This window comes from Suillus fuscotomentosus, assembly GCF_016647785.1.
Source record: "Suillus fuscotomentosus strain FC203 chromosome Unknown F5891scaffold_17, whole genome shotgun sequence".
NCBI lineage: Eukaryota > Fungi > Basidiomycota > Agaricomycetes > Boletales > Suillaceae > Suillus > Suillus fuscotomentosus.
In genome coordinates this window covers 272,351-296,402 of record NW_024539529.1, presented here as the reverse complement: position 1 = coordinate 296,402, position 24,052 = coordinate 272,351, and the positions used below count along the sequence as shown (strand labels likewise).

Genomic DNA, 24,052 nt, shown 5'->3' with positions numbered 1-24,052 from the left:
TGATACAATACCTTAATCTTACACCCATCGTGCACTCGAGTATCGCGCACTCTCTGTCGTATCGCGCGCACTCTGTCGTATCGCGCACTCTGTCGTATCGCGCATTGTCGTATCGCGCACTGGATGTCGTGTATCGCGCAGTTTATTAAAGTGGGGTTTGGAGCGTCATAGCACCGTGCGTGTTCAACGTTCAGAACGTTCAGATTCGACATGCATAATGTATTGAGAATTTCAAAGAGTAGAACCATTATGCGTGTAATAAGTTATAAGATATCGGCAAGGTGAGTTCACACCGGAATGGGCACGAGCTATCGAACACGGGAAGTCAAGTCAAGCAGCTCCTACTACGTCGTTGTTGATTCTATCAGCCAACTGCTTTGCGACGTCTGAAGACAAACCACACCTCTTAATGAGGCGAGGTACAATATCCTTCGAACGTGATTTCCCTAAAAGTAACCCGATCTGCTTTTGCACCAACGACACGAACAAATTGTCTCCTCCTTTCCATGTTCGCTTCTGCCCGTCAGCAGTGAACTCCTTGACAAGTTTATGGATCGTGGTGCGCGATTGCTTATGCCGTTCTGGATAATTGCCTCGGACAGCGGTGATGCACGCATGACCATCGACATGGAACTCCATGTGGCGAAAAGTTGCTTTGTTTCGCTTCCACCAGGCATCCATCTCCCCGACTTCGTTTTCGAGGTGTGTGATTACGACAACGATGGGGACCTTCTTTTCACAGAGGAATTCGTTGAAGAGCCGGTAATTGCTTTGAAGCGTAGCGGTGAGTCGGCCTGCGCGCATGCAGAACACAAGTAAATCAATACCACCTTGTCTCTCCAATTTCTGGATGAGGTTATGGGCATTCTCGACAGCATCGAGGTACTGTGGGATTCCTAGCTGTGGTTCCTCGAGTCCGACAGTATCGAATATATTGTAAGAGCCGCCACCGAATTTGACGGGGTATTCTTCCCACTTCAGCGTGCAGCGTGTCATGTCACGGGATATCTCTGCTAGGTTCTCTCCTGCTATCAGATTGATGAGTGAGCTTTTTCCTGCCCCTGCCTGACCAAAGACGACAACATTTGGATGCTTGGTGCTATCGATACATATTGGGAAGATGCGATACAAAGAGTATAGGTAATACGTACCTCGCGGCCTTTTTAGAAGAGACGTGGTGGACAGCGCCTGGTGACAATCCGGTATGAACCCCTGTGTTATTCGATGGGTGACTTTGCTCGATGAGTTTGCAGACAGCATCGTATGACTGGGTGCGGCGCTCCTTTAACATAGGTCCTATCATTGTCGTCGTGGTGATACATGCGTGGCCAGCAAAGGTCATCCCGAGCTTTGAGATGGTTTGCTCATTAACCTTCCACCAGTCTTCCATCTCTGGTTGGCGGGATTCCAAGCATGTGACGACAAGGACAATTGGAACTTTCCCTTTGACTTGGGAGCGGATCAACTCATAGTTCCTGCGGAGTGTCCGAATCACTCTCTCACCCCGCACACAATATATGACGAGATGGATGTCGCTTTGCTCCGTCAGAGTTCGAAGGAGCTTCTTCAAAATTTTTCGAGCTTCCTTGTCTGGGACCGTCCCGTGAGTGCCCTCATCCAGACCTGCAATCAGTTCAGTAATAGCCCGAGGAGCAGCGAACTAGTAGACTGACCAGCTGTATCGATGAGCTTTACCTTCAACGTATCATTCCGAACCACCGAAATGTCATGCATATTAGTTCCAGCTGTACATCCCGCAGCATCACAGGATGTCACCGCAACGTCCGTCCCAGCAATCAAATTGATCAAGGAACTTTTACCAGATCCAGTTTCTCCGCAAATAACAACGCTGAACGGGTCTGTGCGGTGTGGAGATTCCCCGACTTCAGTATGGTTGGAACTGGTAACGCTACCGTGACGTTGAGATGCGATGGAGGGCTCCTGATGTTGATTTAGCCTCAGCTGAGGAAGAGTCAAACAACGCTTACACTATATGGTTGTACACGAGCAGGACTCGACATTGTAATAGTGACTCAAGAGAAGAAAGCGAATGTTAGGTCTCGACTTGCGCCTTCGCCGTTTTTGAGTAACGTCAGGCGTCTTTCAGCTACCTTCTCCTTAGAACATCGCAGTTGGTATATCCAGGCCGATCATAGATGACGAAGACGCTTGGATTCAGCATGTTTCGCACACGTGCCGGTGAGATTCTGAGAATCAGAGTTAGACATTGGGGGCGGCGTAGCTGTGTGAGCTCGTCGATATTACAACCATGCTGTCTAACTGCATTGGGTCTCGTACATGGCACATGCTAAGCTAGTGGTCTAGCTGCATCACTGAGCGGTGAGGATGTGGATGTACACATCAGGGAACGGACGATAAAGCCTCTATCAGGACTACGATCGATTGATCATTGAATATTGAAGGACTACTCAATAATTCATGAAAAACTACCCACGGAGTTATCCCTATGAATAGTGCAATAATTTTGACTCACGTTTACCTCTGACACATCTTTAAGCCTCGGGTTGTGGGTATGATTCCCGTTTAAAAAATTAAAATATAGCCTGCTGTGCAACGCGTAAACTGGGTACGATGTCGTAGAGGATGTGAAATGGCGGAGCAGCGTGACAATGTCACACTTTGGTGAGAATCAAATACGGTACGAAACTACTATATCAGAGTTGTACATGCGCAGAAGGAGTCGAAGAAGCTATTAATCGATAACATGTCAGTCGCCGTTTTACATAATGTTCCACCATGAGTCGTACGATTGCCACAGACACCGCCTCTGCTATTTGCTCCAAAGCTGCATGTAGTTGCAGGGGCTCTGATGCTTGTTTTCTCCCTCATGGAAGCAATCTTTGAATGTCACGGTGATGTTATGACGTTCACCAAGCTCTCCTAGTAACAGTTGACTATGAATTATTATTTTTTGAATCGCACCATCAACACGACTTAGCCTCGACTTCATTTGCCGGATGCCGACAACCTGCAGGCGAATGACATTTGTCGAGTCAGTATTCAACCGATTGGCAGGCGTCTGAAGTATGTACAAAGGAACGTGGTCAACGTTCGCACCGTTTTAAAAGAAATGCGGTCAAACGTCACGGCACCCTAGTGCCATCTTGAACATTCCTGGAATCCAAATTGTGATGGAGTCGGACACAAGGTGCGTAGACAAGATCCTTCTGCCATATTTTTCCAATGACGATAAGTAGAAACAAAGATATCAACATCGTACTCTTTGGGCCGGGAGGAGCAGGCAAAAGCTCACTCGTCAATCTCATGGCGGGAGAGTACGTAGCAGAAACGTCCGATGACGTGAAACCCTGCACGCTGAAGTGGGAAGAGCATCACGTCAAAATCGCTGATGACTCTTATAATATATTCGATACTATTAGAGTCGCGGCACCACAACTGGGAATCCCACAGTACCTCGATGCTGTCGAGAATGCCCATGGCCTCATCCAGAAATTGGAGAAAAAAGGCGGCATTGATCTACTTATGTTCTGCATGCGCGCAGGCCCACCCACCGATGCGCTTCTGAGTAATTACCGGCTCTTTAACGAATTTCTTTGTGAAAAGAAGGTCCCCATCGTTATAGTGATCACATGGCTCGAAGACGAAGTCGGGGAAATGGATGCCTGGTGGACGAGAAACAAATTTTTCTTTCATGACAAGGAGTTCCATGTCGATGGTCATGCGTGCATCACCGCCATACGAGGCAATTGTCCAGAACGGCACGAGCAATCGCGTACCACGATCTACAAACTTGTCAAGGAGTTCACTGCTGACGGGCAGAAGCGAACATGGAAAGGAGGAGACAATATTCTCGTGCTGTTGATGCAAAAGCTGAGGGAGCTACTTTCAGGGAAATCACGTTCGAAGGATATTGTGCCTCGCCTCATCAAGAAGTGTGGTTTGTCTCCAGACGTCGCAAAGCAGTTGGCTGATAGAATTAAGATTCAGAACGACGTAGTGGAAGGAGCTACTTGACTTTCCGTGTTCGATAACATTTTGTTTGTATACTTAGCTTGCTAATACGGTATAACTTACACGCATGATGATCTTACTCTGAAATTCTTATAATACATCATGTATGTCCAATATTTCGAAATACGACCACGTTTCGCGTGGTCAATGGGATTCAGAACGTCTTTCGGACATTAATCTCGCTGACCGTAAATTGAGTCGAGCCTACTTTCCCGTAGTAGTTAGACAGGCCTTGATAAGAGGATAGTCGCGAACGGTATCGATTCGGAGCAAGAGTGGACAAGAGGCAGCGTGCAACGGAGAAAGTCACCCTTGGCACCACTTCAAAGACGTTCCCACAGTCTTTCAGACCCGGTTTCCATGTTATGGGAAAGACCATCATCCCTGGGAGGGGATATTTAACTCAGATTCGCGCGGAGGCTCTGGTAGTAAGTAACAGTCTGTACGGGCCCTTTGAACCCTTCGCTCACTGCCATAGTATATGGTAAGTATACTAGATCCTGCGCCCTTCGTCCGAGTCGCACAGCGCTGTCCGCTGCACTTGCTCACAGCTGTGTCAGTGTAACAACTGACAAATATAAGGCCTGTACCTATGAGCTTGTCGATCTACAGTCTCTGGAGCTTTGGATTTACACTGGTCCATTCTTCTCATGGCGTCTGAGCTTTGTGGAAAAGATTTACATTGGTGCCTTCAAGTTGATCTAGTACGTACTTTTGGGATTTTTTAGACTGACACATTCTTCTTGATCTACAGCCTCGGAGCTTCGGGGAGGTTTTTCTGAATAGTCTTCTTGGCCTTAAATAGTTTCATTTCATTATCTGTGAGTAGCTTTGAATTAATGTTGTAATTGTTCTCATGCCAGGTAAGTACTTCGAAGTTCACGGACCTCAACTTGAAGGGCATCTCGTTCAACGACTCGACCTTGATGTTTGTTCCAAATGCTCTTACGTCGTGGCCTTCAATATTTTCGTTTGCTATGTGTGAATATCTTTGAATTAATGTTCTAATTGTCCTCATACCAGGTGCTTCGCGAACCTCTCCTTGAACGACTCGGACAAACCAACCTTTCCATTATCTAAGGTTTATTCTAAATGTTCGTACGTCGTGAACTTTGAATGCATCTTATTTAGCGGGACTTCTCTCGCTGCGTGAACAACCAAAGCATTTCATTCAATCAGAGACACATAATTTATCACAATACGCCTCTCCTATTTTATCCCAAAGCTCCACGGAGTTGTGGGGCTCTGAACCTCATTCTCTAAGTTCTAACTCGTTGAAGTAATATCTAAATGTAATTCATAGTTGGTTGTGAAGTTTACCAAGTTCTCCTAACAGGTGACTAGGAATTGACTTCTTAAATCGCACCATCAACACGAGCTTGCCTCGAGTTCATTTGTCGGGTGCAGCTTAGCAACAATCTACAGGTAAATGTCAATTGTTAAGTCAGTATCCGATCGATGGGGCATCCGAAGCATGGGTGCAAAGAGCGTGGTCAACGTTCGTAGGATTTTAAAAGACATGCGGTCAAACGTTACCGTACCTAGTACCATCACCATCCCTTCAAAACCGCAATGAACTCGAATGCAAAGTACGTAGAATCTAGGCCAGATCCTTGTGCCATATTGTTCCAACAACGCTAAGTAGAAATAAAAATATCAACATTGTACTCTTTGGGCAGGGAGGAGCAGGCAAAAGCTCACTCGTCAATCTCATGGCGGGAGAGTATGTAGCAAAGACATCCAGTGACGTGACACGCTGCACGTTGAAGTGGGAGGAATATCCCGTCAAATTCGATGGCGCCTCTTACAATATATTCGATACTGTCGGACTCGAGGAACCACAGCTGGGAATCCCACAGTACCTTGATGCTGTCGAGAATACCCATACCCTCATCCAAAAATTAGAGAGACAAGGTGGCATTGATCTACTTATATTCTGTATGCGCGCAGGCCGACTCACCGCTACGATTCAAAGCAATTACCGGCTCTTTAACGAATTCCTCTGTGAAAAGAAGGTCCCCATCGTTATGGTGATCACATACCTCGAAAACGAAGTCGGGGAAATGGATGCCTGGTGGAAGAGAAACCAAGAAACTCTCCGTCACCAGGAGTTCCATGTCGATGGACATGCGTGCATCACCGCCATTCGAGGCAATTTTCCAGAACGGCATGAGCAATCGGGCAACATAGTCCGCAAACTTGTCAAGGAGGTCACTGCTGGCGGGCAGAAACGAGCACGGAAACCGGGAGGAGACGAGCTGTTCATGTCGTTGATGCAGAAGCTGAGGGGGCTACTTTTAGGGAAACCACGTTCGAAGAAGGATAAGATTGTCCCTCGCCTCATCAAGAGGTGCGGTTTGTCTCCGGACGTCGCAAAGCAGTTGGCTGATAGAATCAAGAAAGACATGGTAGTAGAAGGAGCTATTTGACATGACTTGCCGTGTTCGATAGCTTGTGCTCATTCTGGTTGTAGACTTACCTTGCCAATACGTTTAATAACTTATAACTTATTATACACGCAATAGTTGTACTCTTTGCAATAAGTTCAGTGCTGCAGGCGCTAATTCCTCATCAACGCGCTGTAGTTTCAAGATCAAAATCAATTTAAAAGTGTACAAACGGAATGAGCACAAGCTATCGAACACGAAATCAAGTAGCTCCTTCTACCGCGTCTTTCTTAATCCTATCAACCAACTGCTTTGCGACGTCCGGAGATAAACCACACCTCTTGGTGAGGTGAAGGACCATATCCTTCGAACGCGAATGCTCTGAAGGTAGTTTCTTCAGCTTTTGCATCGGCGGCACTAACGGGTCGTCTCCTCCTCTGCATTCTCTCTTCTGCCCATCAGCAGTGAACTCCTTGACAAGTTTGTGGATCTTGGTGCGCGATTGTTCATACCGTTCAGACCGGTTTGGATGATTACCTCGAATAGCAGTGATGCACGCATGTCCATCGACACGGAACTCCTGGTGACGGAAAGTATCTTGGTTTCTCTTCCACCAGTCATCCATTTCCCCGTCTTCGTCTTCGAGGTATGTGATCACTATAACTATGGGGACCTTCTTTTCACAGAGGAATTCGTTAAAGAGCCGGTAATTGCTTCGAAGCGTAGTAGTGAATCGGCATGCGCGCACGCAGAAGATGAGTAGATCAATGCCACCTCGTCTCTTCAATGTCAGGACGAGGCTATGGGCATTTTCGATAGCATCGAAGTACTGCGAGGGTTGCAGCTGTGGTTCTCGGAGTCCAACAGTATCGAATATATTATATGAGCCGCCATCCAATTTTATGGGATATTCCTCCCACTTCTGCGTGCAGGGTTTCAGGTCACTGGATGTCTCAGCTACGTTCTTTCCCGCCAGGAGATTGACAAGTGAGCTTTTGCCTACTCCTGCCTGCCCAAAGATGACCACATTCGGGTGCTTGTCACTACTGATCAATGTTAGGGAAGTGCGATACAAAGAGTATAGGGAATACGTACCTAGCAGTCTTCCTAGAAGGGACATGGTGAAGGGTGCCTAGTGACGATCCAGTATCAACCCGTGTGTTATTTGATGGGTGACACTGCTCGATGAGTTTGCAGACAGCGTCGTATGACTGGGTGCGACGCTCCGCAAACACAGGTCTTGTCATTGTCGCCGTGGTGATACACGCGTGGCCAGCAAAGGTCATCCCGAGGTTTGAGATAGTTTGCTCATTAACCCTCCACCAGTCTTCCATATCTGGTTGACGGAATTCCAAACATGTGACGACAAGGACAATTGGAACTTTTCTCTTTACTTGGGAGCGGATTAACTCGTAGTTCCGGCGGAGTGTCCGAATCTCTCTCTCACCCCGCACACAGTACATGATGAGATGAATATCGTCTTGCTCCGTCAAAGTTCGAAGGAGCTTCTTTAATATTCGTCGAGCTTCTGTATCTGGGACTGTGCCTAGGGGGCCCTCGTCCAAACCTAAATCTAACTCAGTAATAGTCACGAAGAGCAGCAAACTGGACCAACCAGCTGTATCGACAAGCTTTACCTTCAACGTCTCGTTCCGAATCATCAAATTGTCGTACACATTAGTTTCAGCTGTACATCCCCCAGCATCGCAGGATGTCACTGCAATGTTCGTGCCAGCGATTAAATTGACCAAAGAACTTTTACCAGATCCGGCTTCTCCGCAAATGACAACACATTGAGATGGGATGGAGGACTGGTTTCAAGTTAATTTTGGCTTAGCTTAGGAAGAGTCAAAAAAAATACTTACAATAGATGGTTGTGCGTGAGCAAGACTTGACATTGCTCTATAATGACTCAAGCAAAGACAGAAAGGTACGTCTTGACTTGCGCCTTCGCTGTTTTTGAGCAGTGTCAGCTACCTTCTCGTTAGCACAGGAGTCAGTACGCTTGTATTCAGCATGTTCCATACACGTGCCAGTGAGATCTGAGAAGGGCGTTGTGCATTGGGGAGGAGGCGTAGCTGCGTGAGCTCATAGATATCAAAACCACCGTGCTACCTAAATTCATTGGGTTTCGCACATGGCATATTATGATGCCAAGCCATCAGTAAACCGGTGAGTTCTTGCTGGGGATTATGCTGATTATGGTGCTTTTACATGGTCATATATTGCTTTATATCACTTTATATTACAATGTGACGAAAACCTTTCCTATATATTACGATATATAACGATATATGACGATATCTTCTTCTCACAGGTTCTCTGATGGCTGCTGGTCTAGCTGCAGCGGTGAGGATTCGGCTGTGCACTTCAGGGTACGGACGATGAGCGCTCGAGCCATCACATTGTTTTTAACCTAATACTGGTGAAAATCAAGTGGTCGCCTAGTGTTATTAACAAGCATCGTGTCATCAGCATGTTCATGTTATTACTTGGCACTGCCAGGGTGCTCGATTGAATCTCGATCACCTATATATTATTGAATGGCAAATACCGGATGGCCCGATCCTATCATAGGTTGTTTCTAACCACCAAATTTCGCACTCGTTCATTCAAAATGAGTTTATATTCGAGTTCTCTTCTCTGTGTTTGAATTCATCACACATTTACGGTGAACACAGTGAGAGCTACGTTCCAATGCACTTAGCACACGGCGTCTGATAGCATATCCCGAAACTCACTATGTGCCAGTGTGTTGAGAGCCGATGTGTCCGAGGGAAGTAAGGCCGAGAGAGAGAGAGCTGAGAAAGGAAAGGACGATACGGCCGAAGAATAGAGCACATCGAGTGCGAGCGTCTCCAAACGGAGAACGTCGACGACGTGTCAACGTCGGCAATCTTTTCGTTCTTTAAGTATATATTTTTCATCAAAGCTATTGCTGGCAGACTCACCGTATAAGAGGACGCTGTTTTCGTCGAAACGTCTCAGATTCGAAACGAATACTGAGACGTAAGTACAAGTCCCACTGTAACGTTCGAGCGCAAGCGCTGACGTACATCTAGTCGTACCTTTGTTCTAGGTACAAACAATTGTTAATAGAGATTCGAAACGAATACTGAGACTCGTACCTTTGTTCTAGCGTGTCATAAAACCTCCCGCGTGTATCGTTCCTCCACAGGTTATGAGCCCTGTCTCCTCCATGGACTTGTCGACTCCCAGCACCAATTCAAACCTTTTTAACATCCCGAAGCTCGCCGAAGATGGCTCGAACTGGATAACCTACAAGGAAAGGACGTTAACGGCTATAGGTGCACGAGGACTTACGAGATATACCGATGGACGAGCTAAAGAGCCTACGCCTTTCGTAAAGAGCTCTACGGGGGCCGTTACGAAGCCGGATGGTACAACACCTACGCAGAAAGAAATCGATGAGCTCGACGCAAAGACCGATGAGTATCAACAAAAGAACTCACTCGTAAAACAGCAAATATTTTGCACGATCACAGATCGGCTGCTGTTACGTGTCCAAAAGTTAGCATCCGCGTCCGAAATCTGGAAGGAAATATGCCACATACATGAAGGCAAAACCGAACTCGTCCAGATAGATCTGAGACGGAGGCTCCAGGAGACGAGGTGCGAAGAAGGTGGTGACGTCAAGGCTCATTTTTCAGAGCTTTTGCGCCTGAGGGAGTCGTTAGCTGGAATGGGGGTAGCCGTCATTGATACGGACTTTCATGCCATCATCCTAGGGTCCTTACCTGAATCCTACCGGCCGCTACTGTCGTCGATGAACGCAGCGGCCAAGATAACGAAAACTCCCCTCTCGCCCTACGAACTCATCACCATCATCACAGAGGAATACGAGCACCGGTTACTCACCGAACGACGTCCCAACAAACGCGGGACCAACAGTGCGCTCTCCGCGAGAACAAATGCAGGGAGGAGCACGAGCTCGCAGAGCTCGGCTCCAAAATCCAACCCCGACGCAGTCTGTACGAACTGCGATCGTAAGGGCCACTGGAAGAGTGACTGTTGGCGAAAAGGTGGAGGAAAAGAAGGTCAGGGGCCGAATCAACGGCAGAGACAAGGAGGACGCACCCAAAAACAAAGTGCCAATGTAGCCAAAGAGCCGGAGCCAAAGGACAACTACGCTTTCGCTACGTCAGACCTCGCAGTCATAGCAAAATCGATGGACGTACCTCCAGAGCGCCGAGGAGCAATAGTAGACTCCGGCGCGACCTCTCATTTCTGCCCGGATAGGGCAAAATTTGTATCCTTCGTTGAGATCGCCCCGCAGAAGATATACACTGCGAATGGAGCTACTGTCAATGCGACAGGACGAGGAGACGTGAGGATGGACTTACCGTTGGGCTCGAAACGAACGACCGTGACGCTAAAAGACGTCCTATATGCCCCCTCCATGGCATTTACCCTTATCTCCACCAATAAGATCGCCTCCGCCGGTTTGGCCGTGCTGTTCGAAGGAGGAATGTGCAGGATACTGTCTGCTCCCCCCGAACGAAGGACGATCGCAGAAATACCCCAAGTCCAGGGACTTTACGCTGTAACGTCCGACCGTAAGCATCGTGCCAACGTCGCCAGGACAAAGCTTACCATCAATGATGTCCATCGTGCCCTAGGGCACGTATCACATGCGGCCCTTCTTGACGCAGTCAAGAAGGGCCTAATCCTGGGCATAGACATAGATCCGGCGCCCGCCATCCAGTTCTGTGAAGTCTGCGTGAAAGCTAAGTCAGCTCAGCAGTCCTTCCCAAGAGAAACGAAGATGCGCGCACTTACATACGGAGAACTAGTCCATACGGACCTCTGGGGACCGGCGCAGACGACGAGTTTGGGAGGCTGTAAATATTATGTCAGTTTCACGGACGACTTTAGCCGGCAGACGCGACTCGAGTTCCTCAAACAAAAGAGTGACGCACTTACCGCGTTCAAGTCCTATGAGGCATGGGTGGCCCGTCAATCACCAGGTGTGCGCGTGCGCAAAATCCGTTCGGACAGAGGAGGAGAGTATCTGAGCGCCGAGTTCGATCAATACTTGCGTCAGCAAGGTATAGAGCGGCAGCTAACAGTGCACGACTCACCCCAACAGAATGGTGTCGCCGAACGACTCAACCGGACACTCGTCGAGCATGCGAGAGCAATGCTCCTAGGCAGAGATATGCCAAAGTACCTGTGGGCCGAGGCCGTTAGTTACGCCACTTGGCTCAAGAATCGCCTACCTTCAAGGGCGATCCCAGGTAGCACGCCCTACGAGTTGGTGCGCAAGTCCAAGCCGGACTTGTCGCAGGCCCATGAATTTGGGGCCAGGGTCTTCGTCCATATGCTGGAGGCTGGTAAGCTGGAGGCGAGGGCGGAGGAGGCAGTTTTTGTGGGGGTAGACGCTGAAAGTAAAGGATACCGGGTGTATTGGCCCGGCAGACGGCGTGTCTCGGTGGAGAGGAATGTGACCTTCACGCCGATCCTGGCAGCCGATGGTATGCCGGACGAGGGGGAGTCTGCTGTAGTCAACGAACATAACAGCGGCAACGGTAATAATAACTCACCTAGTAGCGTCCAGCCCATCACCATGCCACAGCAACCTCAACCTTCTACTCCTAAGCAACCCCAACCATCTACTCCTCAGCAACCTCAACCTTCTACTCCTCAGCAACCTCAACCGTCTACTGCCCAGCAACCTCAACCATCTACTCCTGAAGCGAGGTCGACGAGGGTAAGACCACCCCCAGGGTACTATGCGGCGCTGAATGAGGGCCAAACGGCAGCCCTAACCATGGAAAGCCTGTTGGAAGCGTCAGAACTCGACCTCTTGGATGAAGAGGCGCATATTCACCTAGCATTGGCCGCCGTCCAACCAGAACCGACCCTCCAACAAGCCTTGAAGGGCCCAGACGCTGCAGAGTGGCAAGAAGCCATCAATTACGAAGTCAGTCAACTCGAGAAGCTAGGTACGTGGGAAATCGTAGACGCACCTCGAGGCGTAAACCTTATCCCATGCCATTACGTCCTGGCCACAAAGCGCGGGCCGGACGGCGAGAAGCTGAAGCTTCGCGCGCGCCTAGTTGCAAATGGGCAGCGCCAGAAGTACGGGGTCGATTTCTTCGAAACCTTCGCCCCCACGGCCAATATGAGCACAATACGTGCAGTCCTAACGATGGCTGCTCAGCACGACTGGGAAATACACCAAGTCGATATTAAAAGTGCGTACCTATATGCGAGTCTGCAGGAGGACATATATATGCGAGCGCCCCCTGGATACTTGAAGGATGGTCAGGAAGGGAAGGTACTGAAGCTGAAAAGAAGCTTACCTGGACTCAAACAAGCAGGATATGAGTGGGCGCAGGAGCTAGCTGGAGCCTTCAATGAAATGGGCTTCAGCAGGTCAAAAGTAGATCAAGCCGTTTTCTACAAACGCACCTCGCGCGAACACGTCGTCATCACCGTCTCTGTCGACGACATGGCCGTCACCGCCAACCATATATCCCATATCCATCGGTTTAAGTCCGAGCTGCGCGCGCACTTCGAGATTAGCGACCTAGGGGAGTTGAGCTGGTTATTGGGGCTGAAGGTGACGAGGGACCGCGTAGCACGCACCTTGACACTTTCACAGAAGGCATACGTCGAGACGATCCTCGAAAGGTTCCACCTGGAGGACGCGAAGGTCCTGCACACGCCCATGGAACCAGGTACTGTCCTTTCCATAGATCAGTCCCCTGCAACACACGCCGAACTCCAAGCTATGCGAGACATACCATATCAACGCGCGATCGGTTCGTTAATGTACGCAGCTACGAGTACCCGGCCAGATATCGCTTTTGCGGTGGCAACACTGTCGCAATTTATGAGGAATCCGGGGAGACCCCATTGGGAGGCCACCAAACGCGCCCTGCGGTACCTGAAAGGCACCGCAGACTATGAGCTGACGTTGGGATCCAGCGAGGGAGGAATTGAGGCGTTTGTCGATGCCGATTGGGCATCGCAGCCACATAGGCACTCCATGAGCGGGTACATCGTACTGCTCCATGGAGGCCCCGTTTCGTGGAGCGCGCGCAAACAGCCTATCATAGCCCTGTCAACAGCTGAAGCTGAGTACATAGCGTTGACCAGCGTGGCAAGGGAAGTACTTTACCTGCAACTCCTCATCCGCGAGCTCTACGACGTCCAAGACCTCCCCACACCCATCTTCTGCGACAACCAAGCTGCTATAGCGTTAGTCTCGACGGGAAAATTCCAATCGCACACCAAGCACATAGACCTGCGATACCACTTCGTACGCGGCCACGTGAAGGACGGTACCTTCAAGATAATCTACTGCCCCAGTGACGACAATGTCGCGGACGCGTTCACGAAGCCATTGGCACGTCCCCGACTCCAGAGGTTGAGGACATTGATGTGTTTGGATAACGCTCGAGGGGGAGTGTTGAGAGCCGATGTGTCCGAGGGAAGTAAGGCCGAGAGAGAGAGAGCTGAGAAAGGAAAGGACGATACGGCCGAAGAATAGAGCACATCGAGTGCGAGCGTCTCCAAACGGAGAACGTCGACGACGTGTCAACGTCGGCAATCTTTTCGTTCTTTAAGTATATATTTTTCATCAAAGCTATTGCTGGCAGACTCACCGTATAAGAGGACGCTGTTTTCGTCGAAACGTCTCAGATTCGAAACGAATACTGAGACGTAAGTACAAGTCCCACTGTAACGTTCGAGCGCAAGCGCTGACGTACATCTAGTCGTACCTTTGTTCTAGGTACAAACAATTGTTAATAGAGATTCGAAACGAATACTGAGACTCGTACCTTTGTTCTAGCGTGTCATAAAACCTCCCGCGTGTATCGTTCCTCCACACAGTGTTCTGCCGGTCAGTGTACGTTTATCAAAGTTAACGTACGTTCAGCCGCGAACTTTCCCATGAATGCAAGTGAACTGAACTCGTGCAGTGCCAGATGTCCTGCTTGAATATTAGATAATCATATCTGATTGGACGATGAAGCAGGTTCAAAGTGCCGCAGTACACGGTGCGTCAACAATCGCAGAATGGAAAGTACTCGACTACTACTACTATAACATCTGGTAGCACTGCTCATTTATCTACTCGTCAAGAACATCATCAACTTGAGGAAAGTCTGGATCATCAATTCCCTCGGCATCTAAGTCAAGAAGCTCATATAACTCAAGCTCAGCATCCAAACCTCGAATAGCGACTTTATAAAAAGATCCAAACCATTCCTCCGCACGAGAATAGTTGAGTAAGTCACTGATAGCAATGCGGGAGAATGAACCACCGGCACCGGCAGCACCAATGGGGACTGAGTGCATTGATTCTGTGGTGGAAATCTCCTCCTCCTGAACAGCTCGGATAAGGTCTGCTGCAACATCACTTATCCCTCGCCTCTCGAAAGCGAGGCTGCGTGGCTCCCGTTCACTGCTTTCTCCTGATAGATTGTCGCCAACTGCATGAACTACTTGAGTAGGCTCTGCTTTGTCAGTGGCCTCGGTGTCACAGTACCGGCGTTGAAGCCACTTCTTGACCACATTGTTGCGTACATGCTCTTCGTGAACATACATCTTGAGTTCTGCCAGAAGGGTGAGTGTCTCAGTTGAGAGCCGATTGCGCCATTTTGTATTCCAGCTGTGCTTGTGAACGGACATCCTCAGAGTGCAATGCACAATCACGCAAGTGACATAATAGTGTTGTCGGCCGACTGATTAACCAGGTGCGTTGGGGATCATTCGGGCCACTAGCCCAAACTAGTACATTAAGTTAGTAACAGAAAGCTATGAAACAAACTTGTGTACGAGTGCCTGCTATTCCACTTCGTCCCTTGGTGCATCTCGCTGGCCCAAGTGTACCTGCTGCTCATCCATTGCCTGCTCATGCGCAACACGTTGCTCATAGAGCCTTGCACACACTACCTTTGCCTTTCCACTGAGTCACTGACCATCGAAGCTGGGTCTTTGACAGCATAACCTGGGTGCTCCACGAAGTGATCCCACCACCATCCTTGGTTTGATCTCTTGCCGATCTTCATGGTGTGTCAAAAGTCGGGAGTCCATCTTCGAGTTCTAAGCCTTAAAACGTACCCTTGAACTGAACACACGAAAACCATGCATCTATGTGAGTAATGATATGTGAAGCGGCACGAGGATAATCAAAGATTCTAGCATTGACCAGATATAGTATAGTTCGTTACAGTAGGACCAGGAAACTCCTGAAAGTCGTGTTCAGATGAACGTCGACGAAGTTCGCCAGCTTTCCCACGCAATCTGGTCAATGACCGTGAACTTGGTTCACTGACCGGCAGAACACTGGAAGTCACACAGAAATGTCACCTGCCGATACATGCCATGACGGAGTTTCAAAATGCACCCACTTTGGCAGTGCCGACTGGTGCAGCGCTGCGCGTCCGCATTCGCAAGTTTAAGTTAGCAGCGGTAGATGAGGAAAGCTGCGAGCTTCGTCAGACCCGACATATGAGCCACGCATTCAGGTTTCAATTCAGAGAATTGCAAATGGGTTATACTGCAGCAAAAGAACAGAATGTGAGTCGTGTTTCGTCATGTTACAATGCACATGGTCTCCCTATATATCCACCTCGATTTTACAACTATGGCACTAAGAGCCTGTTCAGCAACCGTTGTTTGAACAAAATTTATGTTTATGTATGGATTGCATTGGAACGGCGTGGAAGCCGTTTGTGACGGAGTTTCAATGAACTCTACTCTAATTATGCCTGCCAGCACAAGCCAACAATGAATCAGTTCTTATCAGCGAAGGCAGATCGTCTCAACTGTAGCTGCCATCATCCTCTGCACTCAGTTCCAACTCTACATGATGACTCAGAAGGGTGAAAGTAAACCTAAAGCTCAGTGGTGTGAGGAGGAGGTCGATGCATTCCTGGTCTATCTCCAATCGCAGGTGTCAAAGATCGCTGGGATGACTTTCAAAGATGAGACCTTCCATGAGGCAGCAAAGAAACTTGTGGGACTTCAGAAGCAATGCCCAGACAAGGACATGGTACAGTGTAAGAGGAAATGGCAAGCAGTATGTCTTTGTATCCTACTCCCTAGCCGCATCACTAACTTATCATTAATAACCCTTACAGTTGAAACAAATCTACAATGCCATCAAGAGATATCGCAACAACCGATCCGGATGTCATTGGGACAATGTTAACAGCGCCAATATTCAGGGGGAAGCAGCGGAACTCCAGTGGAACCAATTTATTACCGCTAATAATTCCAACAAGGTATGTTTGTATTTATTACTTGTCTACTACTCACTCCCTATTCACAGGTGATGAAACCTTTCAAAAACAACGGATGGAGACACTGGCAAAAGATGTCGGAGATTCTCCCAAATGGGAGTGGCGCTCAGGGGGCATCTGCCTACAATCCAGCTTCCTTGGCTGCGGGAGCATCAGTGGCTCTTCCTATCAATGCTGAAGCCGGTGGATCCTCCTTATCCATGCAAGCACCGGAGGCTCCCAATGCTGAGGCCAGCGGATCTAGACTCACTACTGCGCCACAAGCTGGATGGGACCAGATCAAGTCAGCCCTCCCATCCATCACTCCTGGAGTCGCTGGAAGTTCCATGAACATTCCCCCTCCCCCCTCTTCTATTGTGCCCTCCAGTACGGGCAAACGCTCGCATTCCGACATGATTTTGTCCCCCAGCACCGCCCAAACTACGTCACTGGTAGATTCATCCCACGCCTCCAATGTTGACAAAAAGCCAAAGTTGTCGACACAAGGTAAAAGTCAAGCCGGCCGCAGTCACAAAGGCTCTAAGGCTGCCAAAGACGCTGCCAGCACTGCCGTCTTCATGAACCTGCAAGGTTCCATCAACAGCCTGACGGACAGCCTTTGCACATCGGCATCCAACACCGACCAAAATGAAACTCAGGTGTTGGATGAAAGGCTACAGGCTGTGCTCGCCATGCAGGAGGAGGAGCTGATTACAGAAGATGAGTCCGTCACGCTCATGAACATGTTTGCAAGGAGCCCAGCAGTATGCGCCATCTACTTGGCTGCCAAGCCTGAAAGACGGGTCCCCTACTTGCGATCTGTTCTTGACCAGGCTGCCAGGGGGGAATTTGGTGTGTTTTAAACATTGTCATTGTCGTCATGTTTTACTTTTTGTCTCACTCATTGCCGTATGCATTGCTGTATCCTTTCATTTGTTTGCACCACATTAGATGAACCGCACGTTATCATTTGTAGCTCTATGTACACTACAATGTAACGTATTTCTAAGCATCACTTTCATTGTCATCCTCGCTCCCATAATATTGGTCGATGTCCTCAATGTCCTCTGGATCCTCGTCGATGTCTAATGAGTGAGCGATGTCTACTAAATTGCGCTCATGTAAGATATTCTGGTAGTCCTCCCACATCTCTGTGGCCATGCGATCACGAAAGACATTCGCACTTACATCGTCAACAACATCATCCTCAACCATTGGATCAGTAACATCAGGACCACCTTGAGCAGGTTGGCCCTGATGGGTAGGGTTGTCGTTAAATACAGCCCTGTGAGGGAGCGGCTCTTCATCCGGGTTGTGAATACGTATATAATTGTGCAGAGCGCACAGTGCCGTGGGAATGCGAGCCTGGATGGCTATCTTGTACTCTGGCGATACTAACAGAATGCGAAAGTGCCACTTCATGATGCCAAAAATATGTTCAATAATGTTGCGAGCAGACACGTGACGAAGGTTGAACAGTTCTTCCTTGTTAACCGGTCTAAAATGAGTATTTTTAGTTGAGATACACTGCAGAGAAAAGTACTTACCTGACGCTAGCACAACCCCACTCTGCTAGATGGTACCGTACACCACGGTACGGAACTAAAAGTTGTCGGGATGAGGGGAAACCAAGGTCTGCAAGAAGGTACTTTCCAGGCGGAACGTCCAAGTCATCATGGTGCGCTACATCCCAAAGCCGAGCATCTGTTGCTGACCCCTCCCATCCGGTTAGCACAAAGGTGAACTGAAGATCGAAGTTGCAAGCGAAGAGGCAGTTCTGCGATACGAAACCTTTGCGGTTGTAGTATAGGTGGCGACTGGCTGAGGGAGGAAACGCGTGAATATGACTCCCGTCGATTGCGCCGATAGCATCGCGAAAGTACGGCCAATGTTTCGGGTTGTCGCGAATGGCACTCGAGACTGGTGCATCAGGAGCGGGGAGGTGGACATATTCGGTGTAGAAAGGGTGGGATGCAAAGATGTCTAGCATCTTGCGAAAATACCTATGAGAGTGTCAGTACCAGCGTGAGTGTGACATCTAGATCAAAATACGAACTTAGAGATGGTAGCGTTTGAACGCTGGAATCGTTCTGCGACGTGTCTGACAGTTAATCCTGTCACACACGTATAGAGAAATATTGATAGCTGTTCTTCAAGTGAGACGTAACGTGAATCACGGTGACCAAGGGCGCGAAGGTCCTCTATCAATTTCTCGAAGACCTCAACATTGACCCCGAGCTCACAACGAATGCGATCGGGATGGCCAAGGATGAGTTCTATCACCCACTCTTGCCCTGTGAGGGCTGAGGTGTGATAGGGCTCAGGTTCATCAGTGTCCTGCATGAAGACATGCACTGCGGCCAGCAGGAGACTGAGGATGAGCGCGACATAGCGAATGATACGATGCCGAAGCACAGCATGGTGAGGCCGGGGGGGACGATTTTGTTGCACTATTGGTCGAACGAGTGGGACTGTGAGTGGTCGTATGTTAAAGCGGTTATGAGCAGGCTCATCTACATCCATAGCTATTCAGATTATCGTCGTAAATGTTATCAACGTTATCAACATTATCGGCCGCTCACTCACTATTCAGACTGAGCTTGAATTTCGGTAGTGTGTGCCGACTGGTAACATTTGATTTCCCAAATTTTTCGTTCAAACATCGGTTGCTGAACGGGCTCTAATAACGGTCGCCCTCGTACTTAGGTATATCTACTATTCAATACTATACTTGCTCATTCGAACGAATACTAATTGACCTTGCCCACTTGCTTGACTGCCGAACTGACTTTAAAATTGGCCTACGTGACATATCATGACTCACAGTGACATTTGCGTGACTGCCGACTTCTGTGGGGTGCCGATTGCAGTGGAAGGGATAGTATCGTCCACCAATAATGAGCAAGCCATGCCTTTTGATCGTGTACGGCTGTAGGCCTATCGCTGTAGCCGGTGGCAAAGGCGTCTAGTCCAGGGTCTAGCAATAGCTAAGTAGAACCCACAGAAATGAAAAGTTGCACCACGGAATCTTGGACTCTAAAGTTCCCCCAATCACGTTGAAGGCGAGGACGCAAATGCGGAAGATGCGACAGTAATAAATGATCCAGTGCAGTTTGATTATGTATGGTATACAGAGCAATGATAGCGAGGATAACAAGGAAATAAGATAGCAAGAGATCAGAAAGACGTGAGCAGAGACTGTACCCACGCATTTTGTTCTATGCGTGGTCTGAACTCTTCGACACACCGCCGCAGTTCAGCTAGCTGAGCCTCGTGTGACACATCGTCCATCATGACGTCCTCATCATCAGCTGAAGACTCGGAGGCCCACTTTTTCAGTAACTCCTCGATGATTTGGATGCCCTCCTCGGTGATTTCGTCCGAATGCTCGGGTTCTGATTGTTGTCCTGCTCAGCAAACATCAGCGCGACAGATTCCTGACATTTTTTTGTAACAATTACCAGTTGCGAAATCTTCTAGTTCATCTGCTTTCCGTTTTGCGAGCTAGAACACGGTCAGCGGACATTATAAGAACAGTTCTATTCAGAACTGACTTTGACCACATTTTCGGGGAAGTTGGCAAGTTGCGCAACGTGGATACCGAAGCTTTGGTCCGAAACGCCTTCATCCAAAAGTTTCAGAGAAAAAGGTTTGGTTGAGACATCGAAACACACCTGGTTCGACCTTGTACAAAAGCGTGATATCCTTCTCACGCGGCGCAGATGCATCTTCTTGGTTCACATGAGCTACGACGTGGAGGTTTTTCACGTGAGGAAGCTCCTGGTCGAGGGCAGTTCAACTCGTGAAAGTGAGTAGCAAACAGGCAGAAAGCGCGGATGTGGGATGCAATATGCCTTTAGGTGCCGTCAGACTATGACTTCAGGAAATAAATATTGTTCTCATACTCAGATATAGACCATGCCAGGCCGAATCCGTCATACGTTGAAGTTCCTGAAGATAAGGCAAATATTGACAAAATGTGCCCCATCGTACAACAGAAGACATACCGCGGCCGAGCTCATCAATAATAATGAGAGAATCTTGAGTAGCAGACTGAACAGTGCACGACAGTCAGACTGAGGAAAGATTTGTGTAGATGCCACCTACTCGGAGGATCGAAGCAGTCTCAAGCATCTCGGCCATGAAAGTCGAGACACCCTTCAGCTGACTGTCACCTGCACCCACACGGCAAAGCACCGAATCGAAAATCGGTAATGTTGCCTCCGAGCAAGGAACAAAACATCCGGTCTGTGCCATGAGAGCAATGACTCCAACCTATGAGGCAGGTTGAGAATGACGTTTGTGAATGATGACATAGCTGATGCACCTGACGAATATACGTGCTCTTTCCGCCCATGTTTGGACCGGCTTTCGGTAGGTTAGCTCTGTTAAAACGGTATAGGAGCAGCACCTACTGATTATCTGAAATTCACCCTCGCCTATAAGCACATGAGACATGTAACGGTGACAGTGCCATAAACCTTACCCTTCACCATTTCCACATCATTTGGAATGAAGCTTATATCGTCCTGAACTTCGAGGCAAGGGTGTCGCGCGTCGCGTAATATTAAGCCGCTAGAACCTGACGTGCGTTGATCAATTCCTGCGTCGAACATCATTTCCAAAACTTGCCTTTCTCCGAGACTTTTGGTTTCACGTATGGCTCAGGAGCATTTGCAGAAACATGAGCGAAACTGAATGATCGTTACCACATGTGCAAGCTCCAGTCCGCGGGGCTCACCTGATAATAACGTCCAGGTGTGCAATGATGTGGTCGAGATTCTCGAGTACGGACGTATATGTTGCTGTACAAAGGAAAAGGCATCTGTGAATGCGAAAGTCGTGGTGAAAGGAGTATCTTACATGCAATGCTGACAACTTCCTTCACCAACCCGCTCTGCGTTCGCTGATATTCATGCGTAGCCTCTTGGTGGTCCGTGGAAAGTGCTTTCAGCTTCTTGGTCGTGAAGTAGACTCCGCTCTTGACAGTTCCGAGTTCAATGTATTTGTTGTTCCGCATGATGGCTTTCGCGTCCTGATGGGTATGTGAGCTCATGGCATCCCGCAGTACGGGAAGCGTACGTTCTTCGTCAACCTGAAGCAGTATCCATAATTCTGGGAGTTCTCGAGGTGCAACTTCTTGTCGAGATCGAGATCGAGATCCTTGCCGGTCGCACGATGTTCAGCATCAAGACCGTCCCGGATCTGAGAAAACGTCAGTCCTGTTCGCCATTATTCTGATAGACATAATATGAACCTCCACAAGTTTATCTGCCAGAACCTGCAGACGCTCATCATAGTCAGGCTTGATCGCGTAATTATGATGTTCGAGTTCTTCGAGATCTAGCGTTGACTCCACCATTTCGCCATATTTGACGAGATTCTCGTTGACAGTCTGGTAACAGCAAGTGTTAGAGGGAGCAGTGATAATGTAATTCAATGAATCTATGACATGCGCACCTGGAAAGGTTTGATGTAAACTTCATCGATCAGTTCCTTGTGCTCCTCGTGTTCGTATTGGACACCTTCGAGGGTCTCAAGCAAACTGGGCAACTAGTTGGGTAAAGTAAGTAACACTGAGGGCCGGGAATCGAAGCAAAGTACCTTGAGGACCACTTGATATACACGCACAACATCCTCAAGAGATGCGATAGATTTCTTGAATCGTTTGCTGAGTCGGTGGAGGTCAGGCATCAGCTTCAAGTAGTCATCCTGTGGAATGAAAATAAGTGACGCCCTTTGACAAAGGGTATGGTACTAACCTGCAGTATTCTCCGAGAAGATCCATCATCTACAAATGTCTCCACAAGGTCTTGTCGTTTACCTGCAAGGCTAAAGATTTGTTACATCAAGTGAAGTAAGAAAACGGGCGTACGTATTTCGTGCAGATTTACCAAGGGTTGCTTAAGCCATGTCCCGAGAAGCCTAGTTCCTTGAGCAGTCTTGCATTTATTTAGCAGACCAAGGAGGGTTGAGTGTTTATTGATACTTCCCTACAGGGAGACCGTTAGCAGGGAAGATATCAGTGTGAACTGCATCTTAAATGACTTACAGCACTCCCAGGGGCGTCAATCAGATTCAGTGCACGCAATGCACTAGCATCCAAGCGCATATATTGTGCTAGATCGTGTGTTCGTAACTTGTATGCCCCGTGATTGGAGGGATCAGCAAGGAGAGAAAGATAGTTGATCAAGGCAGAAAGTGCAGACGGGGCTGAAGGAAGGGAGAGCTCAGCTAAATAATATTGTGAGTGTTGTTTATGCAGTTTAGATATCAAAACCCACGAATCGAAGCAGCAGAGTCTGAATCCGTTTCTGAATCGATCGTTAATTTTTTAACGTCGTCTTGCACATGCTTTGGAGTAAACTCGCCTAGGACCTGGAATTAGATGGACTTAAGAAATCGCATAAATGTTGACTTACTTGGTTTACGTTCGGTCACAACCACGGCGCACCTCTCGAACACGGCTTTTAGCTTGCTCAAGTCGAGGTCGCGGTCCGTTGTCCCAGATACTGTTCCGGTGGGAATAATGGCTTCTTTGACCGAAAGTTGTATGACAAGAGACTACTCCAGTGTGAGGAGATGGCGATGACGGTCTGCAACTAGTAAACCCACCTCAAGATTCGAGAAAAGATCGTTGTCAATGAAGTCAGCAACCCCAAACTCCCTCACACTGGTATCCGCGAAGGCAATGCCGATTGACTTGGTCTTGGCTTTGTTCATGACTGACGATGATGATACTTTGACAGCTAAAACGATAGGTGCCGATGTAACATCGGAGCTGACAAAGAGAAGGTCTTCAACAGCTTGGAGATTTCCAGGTGATGCCTTTCGAATGGTTGATTATGACTATAAAGGGACGACATTACTTGCTCACCTCTTTTTCCAAAATGAATTTGGAAGCTTTCCTTCCCTGCCCAGGTGCAGGCACCCATATTTCTACGCGCAGCTGTTTAGATGTGAGGGCATCTCGCAAAAACGAGTGAGCCAGGGTGTGGCTGAGCGTGACGCTCGGAAGACCACCAGCCTTGCCTCCAGTACCTAGATACTTGAGGACGGAGTTAGTACGAAAGACGTGTGTTGCGACATAGTGAGCATCCTGCCCGTGGACAGAGTAGTAGTCTGTGCGATCAAATAGACGGATCGTTCCAGTTTCAGGAGATTTCTTTGGGAGTTTGGAAAAGAAGGAAACGAAACCGGGATCAGAGGCTGGTCTCAGGTCAGAATTAAAATTCTATCGTTGAGCAATGAAAGACTCACTCAATTCATGCTCTGCATCTTTTTCCTTCCCATACATGAGAGCCATGCTACTAAATTTTGACTTGATAATAGAAGGAAGAAGCAAAAGACGCGTCGCGTCACGCGTATCGAGAAAATTGCTCCCGCTCTCGTTTGCAAATCTGCTGCCATTTC

General features: G+C 48.4%; 5 protein-coding genes across 5 annotated transcripts; 1 reads left to right on the top strand and 4 right to left on the bottom strand.

Annotated features, from left to right (window-relative positions):
• Window positions 1–200: 200 nt before the first annotated feature.
• On the bottom strand, window positions 201–2,229 carry F5891DRAFT_162202 (P-loop containing nucleoside triphosphate hydrolase protein). The gene is made up of 4 exons (XM_041370733.1): window positions 1,989–2,229; window positions 1,674–1,941; window positions 1,152–1,623; window positions 201–1,099 (listed from the first exon to the last, which is right to left on the bottom strand). Exons 1-4 carry the CDS (start codon window positions 2,019–2,021, stop codon window positions 331–333), a joined length of 1,542 nt encoding a protein of 513 aa, XP_041227957.1. The 5' UTR covers window positions 2,022–2,229; the 3' UTR covers window positions 201–330.
• A 520-nt stretch (window positions 2,230–2,749) lies between these two features.
• On the top strand, window positions 2,750–6,422 carry F5891DRAFT_1143407 (uncharacterized protein; the record flags this gene model as incomplete). Its single annotated transcript, XM_041364953.1, has 3 exons — window positions 2,750–3,169; window positions 3,219–3,944; window positions 5,636–6,422. The coding sequence occupies exons 1-3, from the start codon at window positions 3,153–3,155 to the stop codon at window positions 6,420–6,422; spliced, it is 1,530 nt and encodes a 509-aa protein (XP_041227956.1). The 5' UTR covers window positions 2,750–3,152.
• Window positions 6,423–6,641: 219 nt separating this feature from the next.
• On the bottom strand, window positions 6,642–8,358 carry F5891DRAFT_162186 (P-loop containing nucleoside triphosphate hydrolase protein; the record flags this gene model as incomplete). Its single annotated transcript, XM_041370732.1, has 4 exons — window positions 8,246–8,358; window positions 7,996–8,191; window positions 7,476–7,947; window positions 6,642–7,423 (listed from the first exon to the last, which is right to left on the bottom strand). The coding sequence occupies exons 1-4, from the start codon at window positions 8,276–8,278 to the stop codon at window positions 6,643–6,645; spliced, it is 1,482 nt and encodes a 493-aa protein (XP_041227955.1). The 5' UTR covers window positions 8,279–8,358.
• A 6,125-nt stretch (window positions 8,359–14,483) lies between these two features.
• On the bottom strand, window positions 14,484–15,704 carry F5891DRAFT_1023819 (uncharacterized protein; the record flags this gene model as incomplete). The annotated part of the gene is made up of 6 exons (XM_041361302.1): window positions 15,568–15,704; window positions 15,335–15,510; window positions 15,246–15,314; window positions 15,192–15,216; window positions 15,107–15,143; window positions 14,484–15,024 (listed from the first exon to the last, which is right to left on the bottom strand). The coding sequence occupies exons 2-6, from the start codon at window positions 15,422–15,424 to the stop codon at window positions 14,484–14,486; spliced, it is 762 nt and encodes a 253-aa protein (XP_041227954.1). The 5' UTR covers window positions 15,425–15,510; window positions 15,568–15,704.
• A 4,003-nt stretch (window positions 15,705–19,707) lies between these two features.
• On the bottom strand, window positions 19,708–23,997 carry F5891DRAFT_1023802 (DNA mismatch repair protein). Its single transcript, XM_041361301.1, has 25 exons — window positions 23,900–23,997; window positions 23,517–23,848; window positions 23,255–23,467; window positions 23,062–23,203; window positions 22,924–23,010; window positions 22,692–22,873; window positions 22,515–22,632; window positions 22,402–22,463; window positions 22,244–22,351; window positions 22,163–22,164; window positions 21,897–22,119; window positions 21,722–21,844; window positions 21,503–21,674; window positions 21,381–21,444; window positions 21,272–21,333; window positions 21,126–21,221; window positions 21,055–21,078; window positions 20,967–21,007; window positions 20,743–20,914; window positions 20,545–20,656; window positions 20,408–20,493; window positions 20,314–20,385; window positions 20,194–20,261; window positions 20,101–20,143; window positions 19,708–20,046 (listed from the first exon to the last, which is right to left on the bottom strand). Exons 1-25 carry the CDS (start codon window positions 23,943–23,945, stop codon window positions 19,817–19,819), a joined length of 2,880 nt encoding a protein of 959 aa, XP_041227953.1. The 5' UTR covers window positions 23,946–23,997; the 3' UTR covers window positions 19,708–19,816.
• Window positions 23,998–24,052: the final 55 nt, after the last annotated feature.